This window comes from Lepidochelys kempii, chromosome 18, assembly GCF_965140265.1.
Source record: "Lepidochelys kempii isolate rLepKem1 chromosome 18, rLepKem1.hap2, whole genome shotgun sequence".
Taxonomy (NCBI): domain Eukaryota; kingdom Metazoa; phylum Chordata; order Testudines; family Cheloniidae; genus Lepidochelys; species Lepidochelys kempii.
This window is the reverse complement of record NC_133273.1, coordinates 13964512-13977482: the sequence shown is the minus strand read 5'-3', so window position 1 is coordinate 13977482 and position 12971 is coordinate 13964512. Positions and strand designations below refer to the sequence as shown.

The following is a 12971-nucleotide window of genomic DNA, read 5'->3' as shown; positions in this document are numbered from 1 at the left end:
TCCAGTAGCACTTAGATGCAATTCTTACCGTACCACTTTACTGTGGCTCTTACTTACACTATGGAGAATGAAGTAGTAAATGCCTCCCCAGAAATTCCACGAATTAGGACTTGAGTAGAAACTTAAGTGATGTATTGGGCAGATCTCTACTAAAAAATGTAAAGCATCCATTCTTCAGATGGTTGAGGTTAGATTATCTAAAACAGAAATGTTTGTAGGGTGGCTTTTACCCATGATTTCCGCACCTCTTTTAAAAAAATTAGTTGACTAGCTGACTTGTTGCAGCTGTCAGTCCATCAGCAAGACATTCTTTATTTTGTGGTACGTTTCTGTAGGGGTTTAAATCTGGCTCTATAGACAGGTTTTCTTATGTGAGCATTTTCTGGGGCAGGCAATGGGATGTACAGTTTAACCTCCTCTGCACTGAGTAGGGTGTTGCTTTTGTCCATTTGGCCACCTACTACTAAATGTTTAAATATTGTCCAAATTCTCATTGGGAAATCCTGTCTTCTGATCCTCAGGTTACCTAAACAGCTTAGAGTAAACTTCACTGGATACTAAACTTCATCTCTCACTGGTTCTGGTGTTCTTATGCTAAAGAGTTAATTTTTTTTTGTTTTAGGAAATCGTATCATCATGGGTAAAAATCACGTTTTCCGATTCAACCACCCTGAGCAAGCACGAGCAGAGAGGGAGAAGACTCCATCCGCTGAAACTCCCTCTGAACCAGTAGACTGGACATTTGCTCAGAGAGAACTCTTGGAGAAACAGGGCATTGATATGAAGCAGGAGATGGAGAAGAGGTAAGTGGACTAAACTAACTCCGTTATTTTACTTGGCATGTCTGATATATTTTGTTAGACCTGTTTAGGGTTGCGTCAACTCTTACATCAGTCTGAAGTTAAATAAATGCCTGCTTTTCTCTAGGAAAGGCTGGTTCATTCCTACCTCCCTGTGAAATGAGGGCACCAGAGCCAGACTTTGCCCCCCACTTCAAAAAAATTAAAAAAAAAAAAAAAAAAAAATCCAGACAAAGCTAGATTAACACAAACATACTCCTATTTTGTATTGTAGAGTGTGTCTGAGAGAGATTTGCCCACACCTTTCTGTGATCTAAAGCTGGATCTGCCAAGGGGGCCCTCTGCTCCCAAAGTTGAGAGGATCAGGCTACTTGCTCATATTTGTCCCTATCTCTTTATTTTATGAGTCTGCTTCTTTAAAATTCCACTAATGCCCCCTAAGTGTCAAATTTATGGCCAATGCAGGGAGTACAGGGGGAGGAATGGGATGGTCTTTTGACACATCTGTTCTTAAACTGACAAAGAAGGAATGCTGGAAAATTATGCAATCTGGGACTTCCCTGAGTTTTTGCCTCCAGAAGGCTGTCTGCTCATAAGGGTTAAGAGGACCAGAAATTATTCGGATATGGTGCTCTGCTGACTGAGACTTCTCCTTGCCTTGTATTTGGAGGAAACTAAACTCCTGGGTTGCTAATAAATCAAACTATTAAATATACAAACTAGCAATAGTACTTGACTCCTCACACACAGTAAGAGTTACACTTTGCAGCCTTAATTGTATGCTGTGACATGTCTAATTGTATTTAATCCTTTATTTTAGTTCAGTTACAGAACTGATGTTTTCCTCCTTGTGGATCATTTGCTTAAATAAGGCTTTTTGTATACTTCAGAGAGTACAGTCACTAACACAAGCAGTAGTGGAACAGAATAGGTCAAATTCTTGGTCACACAGATCTAAGGTAATTCTCATTCCAAGTGAACTGAAAAGTGTCTAGTTTGAAGGAGGCAGGAAGTATAGTATCTTTCATGCTAGTGTATTGACACTCATACACCCCAGACTTGCCCTTGTCTCTGTTACTTAACAGAGTCTGTGCACAGAATAACACTAACACAAATAATGGTCTACATGGCTGCTTCTGCTTCCCTTGTGATTTTTCTCTCCAGGTTACAAGAAATGGAGATTTTGTACAAGAAGGAGAAAGAGGAAGCAGATCTCTTGCTGGAGCAGCAGAGGCTGGTAGGTGTCAATTCTTCTGGTTGCTTGTATTGTTGGCAAAGGTTAACTGCTGCCTTTATTGCCCCTAAAGTCCAGGAAACTTGCTTGGGCTGTCTGCATAAAGCACAATCTCCCTCTCCCCCTCCCCCTCTTTACACACTATCTACAGTAGTGAAAATTAGAGTGGCTAAGTGGACACATCTCATGCTTTACTCTTATTAATGTGGAGATTATATTCACCCACCTGTGGGCACTAAGCAGTGCTTGGGAGGACTGGTCAAGTTTGCTGACTTGTAACTTGGGTCAACAGGAGGATGTTTCTTCATTGTCGTTGCTTTGAAGTTACTTTTCAATAGTCTGATTAGTTGTTGTGAATGTTAGAACTCTGAATGTTTGTCTTGGATCACCAGAAAGTACTAATTTTGTGCTGCCAAAACACCTAGACTATGTTCATGTGCTAGGTGTTACAAATAATGTCTGAAAATGTTGCTGCACTGTGCATGTTTTAACCCTGCTCCCTCCCTCTGCATGGAGTCTGAATCCCTTGCAAGGGTCTTCATGGCATAACACTGATTGAGGGCAGGTGTATAGTAAAGGAGTTTTCATTCTTCCAAACCCATGGGAAAAACACCACCTATATAGCTAGGAAGTCCAATAAATAGTCTAATGTTTCAACTTGAGTGTTCATTGTGTAATAATTGGGGGTAGGAATTTCTTGCTTATACAGTCAGATATGTTCTAATGGAACGTAGCTTTTAAAGTGCAATACAGATACATGCAGAATCCAGGTCTCCTGTCAATCAGAAGAGCAAGTGTGAGCCCAGCAATCAAGTCTGATCTTCCTGAGTAACACTGGGTCAGTTATATCTGCTCTTTATTATTTTTGTTAGCCACAGGACAATGTTAACCTTGGTGAAAAGAACTTTAGGGGTTGCAGCTTGCTGTTAAGAAGAATCTGAGAACCTGGGAGCCCCTAGAAGCTCTGGAAGAGTTGAATAAATTTCTGGATTTGTCACAAGGCTCTTTCCCCAAGGAGCTAGGACTCCTGTGGCATCCATTCCTTGCTAGACAAGCTGTGTGAGAGTTAACATTATTTTTCATTAACTACAATATCAAGTGGCCTTATAACTCCCACCCAGAGTTTTTCCTCAAAAGGGATCACTTTGAGAATGGAGAGGCGCAACTGCAAATTGAGCCAGAACAGAGTTTGATGGGACTAGTCACTAGTGTTTGATCTTGGCGACTTTGTATTGAAAGTAAAACTGGGAAGGAGTGAATTGAATGCATGAGATAAGGAAATAGTCTAGGTAAAGAGTAGCCATTGTGTGTTTGGAGCCACAGGAGATGAGAAGTGGTGTTCCCTCCTTAAAACTTAGCTTAGAAAGACAACGATATAGCTTCAAGATGGGGCAGCATTTTATCCCTGAAAAGCACATGTGTAGTTAACAAATTGTGTGAAATACACATGCCAAAACTGTTAAATTATTTTGAGGCCTGTTTAAAACAAGGCTGCATTTGTAAAAGTTCTGTAAAGCAGGGTTCATTTCCCTGTTCTGTGTATATTCCTATGGAAGAATATTTAATACTGTAATAAAAGTAATTTCTATAAACTCAGGTTTTTTTGCTTATCTTAAGGGGACAAGGTTGGAAGATGTCATTCTAAATTATCAGTGATGAGATTCTTTAAAAATTGTTTACCTAAGGTTGAGAAATTATAATAAATCAGATCACTGGTCTATCTGGACAGTATGCTGCTTTTGGCAGTGGCCAATACCCAGTGCTTCAGAAATGCCCCCACAGTGCATTTGGCCATTTCTGCAGTATTGTATGTGGGGTTGGGGGCGTGCATAGGGTAAATACCTTCCTGACCCTTAAAAACAATTGGTTAATGTTTTAAAGCATGGGCACTGATTAACTTTAGCTTCTGTAACTGGCAAATGTTTATAATTGTCACAGTATGATCCAACCACAGTATCAGACTCTGACCTACTGCCATAGTGAATTCAACATTTGGTAATTGTGAAATGGTATTTTTTTCTGTTTGTTCTTAACTTGGCACTAATCTTGATTGGGAGACCCTTGCTGCTGTTAACAACTTATTTTGTGGCAGGCTTAGATGTCAACCAGGTTGTGCCCCTGTTGTGATAGAAGCTTCACAAACATATAGCAAATTACAATTCCTGACCCCAAATCTTATAACTGTATATTTGGATGTCTTGTTGGCATGACCAGGGGCGAGGCTTGCCAAACTTCCTTTCAAATTTGGAGTGAAAATGAATATGTACTTCTCAGATAATCTTCCCATCTGACTTGCTGCCCCTAGGTGGCAATGCCCATGAAGCGACCCCTGGGAATTTTGACATTGGTAGCTGTGCCAAATGGATTAGAGTTAATTTTTGAGTTCATGTAGGAGAATGACCACATAGTGTATCATTCTGTGCTATTATTAAATGTATGAGTAATATTGGTGACATCAAGAATGATGAATGACTTTTTCTTTCTGGATAAAGCTTTCTGTTGGGTGTCTTCCATTTCCACTGCACGATGCAGTATGCTAGTAACACTACTTTTTTGGGGCTCCAGATTTAGCTTGCCATAAACTCATAATGAGTGATTGTCAGATTCTAATTTTTTATTTATTTATTTAATAATTCACCATTATTTTACTCATCTGTTCTGGCCTAAACGGGGAATATGGTCTAAATTATTTTTATTACAAATCTTAAGATAATATAAGTTCACAAGCAGTACACATAATGTTAACACAAAAAAAAGTTACTGACCCTAGAGAACAGAACTTTCTCTAAAATCCATCTCATCATTCCCAGAAGCAGAATATATTGTATTGCATATACCCTGTTCTTTATTGCTCAACTATTGCCTATAGGGTCTTTTAAATTGTCTGTCAATTAGTGGTTTAGAACCAGAGATGCATATTTCCCTAGCATATAATTGACTATTGCTGTTCTTGATTTTTCATGTGTTCTGTAATTCTTTTGTCTGAAAAACTTGCGAGTTGCAGTTACTTCAACAGAGATTGACTCTTGCAGTATTTGAAGGGGATACAAGCTCTAGAGAATCAGATTAACAACCAGAAATGGACTATATATTGAAGAGTGATCTCAAAGTATAAAAACCCCACCTTTTTAAAAATAGGCTGACTTAATTCCAGTTTGCAGTTATCAGTAATGAATACACTTAGTTTTTGATAGTATTTATCTCTCAAGTAACCATTCATAGTTTATAGAAACCTGAAGAGTTTCTCAATAAAATGATTTAATAAGAGTGACCTCTTCAGAAATCCTGTTGGAAAACTTGGAACAATGAAGCAAAACAAGTGCAATCCTTAGCAAATGTATGGGAGCTGCAGGTGCGAATTTGTTAAATGTTTACTAAGGTTTGAGAAGATTGGAAGAAAACTGGGTATCGAATAGCATTTTTATTGGTTAAAACAATTTTTAAAAGTTACTATAACATTCTTCTGATGCTGACTCTTCAGACGTGCAAGTCTGTCAATGTTTTTAAAATACACAGCAAGGTGGCAAATGGAAAAACCCTTTGAAACTCTGATTCTTGATATCCGCTTAGCTAGTAGCAAGTCTTCCTTGGATTATGAAACATCTTCACCTGTCATAGTAGCACTTACGGTACTTTTAACATTGACCCTATTGGCTGCTTCTATTTTTATTATTTCTTATCCTCTTAACACTTCTCTGGCTGCTCTTGTAGTAAAGTGGATTCTAAACTCAAGCATCCCAGCACCGTATACAACATTACTAACCAGTGTTAACCTGACTTACTCTGGCTGCTCATCCCATCATTCTACGATGGCTATTGTGTTCACTCACTGAGGGAGGATTTTCTGAAAGAAGCAACAGCAGTAACCAAGGCACATGTGTGTGGCATGGAATTGCATGTCTTCGTAACATATGTGGGGTGCAGTTTACACCTTGTTTTTGTCAAGGACTTTAGTTCTGTTTAAAGGTTTTGGAGGGGGGCTGGGAGGGGATGAACTTAGGTTAGATGTAGTATTTTAAAGTTATATTTAAATGTAAATTTTAGTAGACTGGAGAACTTATATTTTAAAGGAAACAATGCTGGGAGGCTGACAGAAATGTTCATGTCCTTACACTCAGTCGTGAGAGACATCCATATGATTTGTTCTGTTTAATTTTTATTTGTTTTAGTTTTCTTTGCCTGTTTTTATTTAGTTTTTCCATTTTTTTTTTTCAATTTTAATTTTGGTTGTTTTGGGGCCACTTCTTGATTTTTGTTTTTCCAAAGGATGCAGACTCTGATAGTGGGGATGATTCGGACAAGAGATCGTGTGAGGAGAGCTGGAGACTGATCACCTCCCTGAGAGAGAAGCTGCCCCCCAGCAAGCTGCAGACCATTGTAAAAAAGTGTGGTCTCCCCAGCAGTGGGAAGAAGCGAGAGCCTATTAAAATGTACCAGATACCACAACGCCGGCGCCTTAGCAAAGACTCAAAATGGGTCACCATCTCAGACTTAAAGATACAGGCTGTGAAGGAGATCTGCTATGAGGTAGCCCTCAATGACTTCAGGCATACTAGGCAGGAGATTGAGGCACTGGCCATTGTTAAAATGAAAGAGCTTTGTGCCATGTACGGAAAGAAAGATCCCAATGAGCGTGACTCATGGCGAGCTGTTGCCCGGGATGTCTGGGATACTGTGGGAGTTGGAGATGAGAGGATTGAAGATGTCATGGCCAGTGGGAAGGGAGTAACTGATGTGGATGACCTTAAGGTACATATAGACAAATTGGAAGATATTTTGCAGGAAGTGAAAAGGCAGAACAACATGAAGGATGAGGAAATAAAAGTTCTCCGAAATAAGATGCTAAAAATGGAGAGGGTTTTACCACTGATAGGGTCACAGGAGCTGAGAGCCCAGTCGACCACAGCTAATGCTGCTAATGTTAAAAATCCAAACTCTGTGAGTGTGGTGGATGCTGACAAGAAGTATGCGAACGCTTTGAAAAAAGATGAGAATGATGAGCTTGATAAAGAGGAGCGTGTTTCCCAATTAATGGAGGATGACCCAGCCTTCAGGCGTGGGCGGTTGCACTGGATGAGGCAAGAGCAAATTCGGTTTAAGAACTTGCAACAGCAGGAAATCGCCAAACAGCTCCGTCGACAAAACATGCCTCACCGATTTATCCCACCTGAAAACCGTAAGCCCCGGTTTCCATTTAAGAGCAACCCCAAACACAGAAACTCGTGGAGTCCAGGTACTCACATAATTATCACAGAGGATGAGGTTATTGAGGTCCGAATTCCAAAGGAGGAAGAGAAAGAGAACAAAGAAGAGAACAGAGAAAAAGGTGGCAGTGCTGTCTCCCAGGATCCTCAGCAACTGTGGAACCTACATGACCCACAAAGGAGTCAAGATCATATCCAGATTAACTGGCAACAGCTGAACACTCAGCCACAGCCTAGCAATCAGCAACAGACACCACCTCAGTTACGCTGGAGAAGCAATTCTCTCAACAATGGCTACCAGAAAAGCTTGTGCCGTCAGACATCTGGCTCATCTGAATCACTGCAGTCCCACAGTGGGCACCAGAACCCAGACCTCCAGAAGTTCCAGCAGAAACGCCACATTCACCAGCACCACCAATCCTATTGCAATCACAACAGTGGAGGCAATACAGAGAGCAATGCAGTTAACATCCACCCAAAACAGATTAATGGGCACAGCCGTTACGACCAGTTTGTGACACCTCCACGGATGAGACGACAATTCTCTGCACCTAACCTCAAAGCTGGCAGAGAAACTACAGTATGATTCACTGGACAAATGGGAGAAGGGGTCAGTGCTGGCTTATCATTCAGAAGCATTGCAATGGGACAGTTTTGATCACCATCTACCTTGGGTTTCAGTTGGCCAATTAGAACTTGAGTGACTTGATGTACAAAGCACAAGATATTGGTATTTCAACACATCCTTTTTGCTTATGAATCATGGTGCAATTTTCAAGACTTCGGAGAAATATTGTGAAAAATGTTGAGACCCCTTTATAGATTAGAAGACTGTGGAAAAGAGGGTACCCTATTAGCTAGTGTACCTTCCTTATTTTTTATCTTGGAGTATTTTTCTAAAGCTGAAAATACTGTCTGGAATATATAAAGAGCTGCCTCCCTCCATCTTTTTATGTAGACAATCAAAAGGGGAATCTAGTTTATAGTGTTGAATGTCTCTTGTGACCTTTTGGTTAGAAATGAAGAAACCGATCATTTTATATTGTAAGCTTAGCTCTGGCTCTTCCATTCAATTCACTTTTCACCTCCTAACCCATGTTTTTAAATAATTGGTAAACCAAAAGCTGTCAGCTGGCAAGACAATACGTGGCTTTTTGTAGATGTGCTGTCTCCTTTACAGAAATTTATGAGAGCTACTTGGACACTTGCCCCCCACCCCCACCCCTTTAGAGAGTACCATGCCTTTTTGTCCTCCTGCCTAGTTTCATCAACATCAGTATGAAATTGCCATGACTGTAGAAATCTGCCTCTGAATGGGGTTTTATGGGGGACTGTGCACATGGCCAGAGCCATGTTATGGAAATAAGCTTTTTCTCATTCCCATCCTGTCTCTATTATAATGGTTTTTAGTTATAACTTACTATACTGAGATGATAAACGTGCACTGCACTTTTTGTTCTTTAATGGTGCAGTAAAGACACTCTGAGCTGATTTCTTCCACTGCAGTGGTTAGGCTTTGGGTCTCAGATGTATTACTGGTGAGGATTTAGAATACTACCGTGAATTGGAGGGGGCAGATAAAGGAGGGCTAGAGAACTGATTCATTTTACATAATACCTCATTCTAGTGCCTTCTGGTTTCAGATTGCTCTCTGTTTCAAGTCTTGTTGAACAAATCTGTCACTTTAAGGGGAACATTTGTTGTCATTTACCCCTCCTCCCCCAGAAAAGTACAGTTTAGACGCAGTATTTTAACTTATACCATAAACAAAGGTACCTAAATTTACAAATGAAAACAACATAAACACTTGCAAACCCTGTGATCCTACTTCAAATCTTTCAGAACAAATGACACTAAAAATAGTGGACAAAAAAGTAGATGCTGTTTGACTAAGAACTAGGCTTATGGGTTTTTGGAGTTTTTTATCTTGATTGGAAAGTGCTACTTTTAACTGTAGGACTTGTTTCTTTGCTTTTGAAAATGTAGTCTTTTCATTAATTTTTATTTACTTAAGTTGTTTTTGGACTTGAATTTTTAGGACAAATCTGAATCTTTGGAGGGAAACTTGGTTTACTGTAAGGTTTAACATGAACGCAATTTTTAAAATGAACTTGAGTATTTATGGCTGATTTAGTGTGGTTGAGTCACGTTCTGTGTTACGTTTGTACAGTTAAATGACTTGTGCTGTGTTGCACAAATATCCTTGATTTTACTACTTGAGGTCATTTTCCTTGTGTTAAACATAAGCCCTACTGGTAACAGTTTCACTTTTGCATGTTTCAGCATAGCTATAAATGAGCAGAAATTGCCTGCAACTTACCTCCCCTTTATTATTTCCTGCCTACATATTTTCTTCCCTTCTGAACTATATTATCACAGAGGAGCTGGTTGTAACTCCATGGTTAAATTGCAACCGGAGACTTACTACTTTGGTATGAGTCACTCAGGTCTCAACACTGCAGTCCAGTCACATGAATGTTTCCTGACACATTATGATCGCTGGGATTTAGGAGGTTCAATAGCGTTGCTTCCCAGATGGCTCTAAACTGATGACACGGTTAATTTTCTGTCCAAAATGGTGATGCCAGTTGCATCTGTTCCATATTTCAGTCTCTGTGAACAATGGAAACACTGAAATCCCTTATCCTTCAAAGAAAGGAAGCCCTGGTACAAAGACAGCACTTTTCTTTCAGCTTGAGTCAGCACTCTGATTTTATTTTTGGGCTGCAAATAACCTTGTGCTGTTAGCTTTACTATAGAACTCTGTGTAAATAGTTTGTCCCATTCCTACTATTTGGCAATAACGAGTGATATGATTTGTCCCTCTGCCATCCTTTTCAAATGTCTTACGACCTGCTCTGTTTTGTGTCAAGCAGGGAGAGATGAAAACAATGAGTATCTGCAGAAATTCCCATGTGCCTTCATATGGAACATTCCAGCCAAGCAGAGATTATCCTGGATAGGAGCCAGGCACAAGGGAAAGACCCAATAAGTCTATTTTGTGTGTCCCCATTCTGTTTGCGCAATATAGCAATAACCTATGCAAAACCAGCACATGGCTGAGGTATGCAAAAGGAACATGTTTGCATGCCGTTTTTTTGAAATCCGTTCAAGTATGTATTTTGAAATGGGATAAAATCATATACTAATTTGATTTTTAAATCCCAGACTTTAAATAAAAGTCTTGTCAATGTGTGTTGGCTTAAAACTACCTTGAAAGAAATGTTCTCCTTAGCTCTAAGTATCTGATGGGGAATGGGTTTTAAACCATCACTCTGTTACCCAAGACTGTCAGTGTTTTTTGGTGCAGCACTAAAAAACCACCCAGTTTGTTTGAATTCTGCATCAGTTACCTAGCAAATGCTGTTCTGAAGCTGTCCACATAAATTGCTTCTTAATTTTCCTGCATGACTTGAAAAAAGAGCAAAATACAGTAACTGCCAAATGGAGCCAAAATTGGGCAGGGGAAGCTGGCTTTCTTTCAATCTTTTAAGAGGCTATTACAAACCATGTAGGGTGAAACCTAAAAACTATTAAATTATCCCTTTCTATAATGCAGATGGAATTAACCAGCACTAAAACAGTCAATTTCCTATATAAGTGTGAAAAGGCTTTCATGCTAATGGAAAAATGCAGCATCCATGATGCAGGTGCCTTTTCAGGAAGTTAATTGCCAAGGGCTGATTTTCTGTTTGCTTTGTTGGCAGCTGACTTGCATGCAACAGTGCCTTAGCGTGAGGGGTTTTCTTATCCTTAAAGAAATCTCACTGGGGACTTGGGACCGGAGGGAAATGCTTCTTATTTTTTCACTTCAGTGTACTTTTTCAGGCTATCTGATTTAAGAAATCTATCAGATTAGGGGGAGAGCTTTGTATAATAAGTGTTATGAACATATTTTCAGTATCTTTCTCCATTCATTCTTGTAAGCTGTGTGTTTTAAAACCCAGATACTTGCCTCTGAACCACTTTAAGAACTGCCAGATGAGAAATCCATGTTTACCCATTGTTACTCTAAAGGAGGTAGTAAGTCTCCTTCCAATGAAATTATGGGATTTTCAGATCTGTCCAGTTCACGTTTTTCAAAAAAAAGTTTGATTGTCTTGAGAGCAAATGCTTTCCTCATGAAAAGCAAAGCTGGTTTGTATTGTAACAAGTGCTTTTTCAATAAACTATGAAATACTCTTGTAAGCGTCTTGACTTATCTCTGGTATATTCAGTAGCACAAAACTTTAGCCTTTCTGGTATTTTTAAAAAAAAATTTTTTTGTCTTGTGACCCATTCTAGTTGAGTTAAGTTTAAAATTTCTTCCTCCTTCAGTTGTTTCTCAAATTGGCCCATGTAAAATTAAATTACTCTTGAGACAGATATAGCAGGGGCCCCATTTGCTTCTACCACCACATGTTATGAAACTTCATTTACAGTGCAGGAAGGATATGGGCTGTAATCTTGTTGCTTACATTAGTTTAAATTCTGAGGAAGCACAGCAGGGAATTCATAATTTCCTTTATAGACTAAGGAATAGGAAAGTCCATCTTTACCATCTTGCTATTCCCAAAGAATGAGGAACAGAAATTTAGAAGAGACATGTCTGTACCATGATGTGTTCTTGGAGCAGCAGACCCCAGTCAGGCATTTAAAAAAAAATAAAAATCCTACCACACGTTTGCAAATAAAAAGCTTTAAGGATTTTCTAAGTGGTCTTGTTTTCTCTGTACAGTTTTTTTTTTTTTTTGTTCTGTTATACCACAGTTTTTCAGTTGAAAGCTACCACTCAGATAAAGTATCCAACACTTAGCCTGAATCTCTTTCCATTGTGTGGGTTTAAAAAAAAAAAAAGTCAATGACCAGTATCAAAGCCCAGCAGTCCCATCACACGGTCTGTGAATCAAGATGACTGTTCATCCTTTTATTCAGTATTGAAAGCCAAGCTGCCTGATAGCTTAAACACTAGAGTACTGCCTGTTGCCGGGAAACAGTCCTATCTTACAAGAATATTTATTTCACTGGTGAAATGTTCCCTTATTCTGGGAAAATATACCTGACCTAGTGTACTTAAAAATAAACAAACCTGTTTCTTTTTGTAAGATGAGGATAAAGGGGGGAAAAATTACATACTGTGAACATGTTCATATCTTTAGATATCTGTCTATATTTGATTTTTTGGTTTGAGTCCACATAAAAAAAAAAAAAAGAGGATCACTACAAAAAAGGAGAGACAAAGGATGAGTTACTGTGTCCTTATCGTACCCAAATAATATGTCTGTACTCAAGTACTAACAGAAACAAGGGGTTGTGATGGAACATTTTCCGATGCTGCAACCCTTCTTTCTGTCAATCTTTCAGCTTCTCTGAAAGAGCCAGAACAAAGATTCTACTTTTCAGGGATGCTGAAGGAGTTGGTGGGTAATGCACCACTAATGTAAGCACTGCTTGAAATGCATATTCCTTAGATTCTGCTTCTCCCACAGCACCTCTGTCTCTGTAAACAATAAGTCAGGAGACCGCTAAAATGTCATCTTCATATTAATAGCATGTCTCCGAAAGCTCCAGACCAACTCCAAGAAAATGAATCCTACCCTTCATGTTTGACTATTTGACTTGTTTGTTGTTTATTCTCCCATCCCTCTCCCCACTGCTTGCTTTCTGAGTTTCAAGCGACAGTGGTATAGTCATTTAGGGGGGAAAAACTGATCTCTAGAAGACAGTTGCCTTTTATATTGAAATGCATTTTAG

General features: G+C 39.3%; 1 protein-coding gene across 11 annotated transcripts in view; it reads left to right on the top strand.

Annotated features, from left to right (window-relative positions):
- The window catches only part of KIF1B (kinesin family member 1B), a 150054-nt gene that overhangs the window by 79542 nt on the left and 57541 nt on the right, over positions 1 to 12971 (top strand). For 10 of the 11 annotated variants that reach the window (XM_073316479.1, XM_073316474.1, XM_073316470.1 and 7 more), the window contains 2 exons: positions 623 to 803; positions 1965 to 2037. In XM_073316479.1, the coding sequence (XP_073172580.1) occupies positions 623 to 803; positions 1965 to 2037 (254 nt within the window). Of the gene's footprint in view, positions 1 to 622; positions 804 to 1964; positions 2038 to 6300; positions 11805 to 12971 lie in introns of those variants that run through there. The other variant, XM_073316480.1, reaches the window with a different exon arrangement.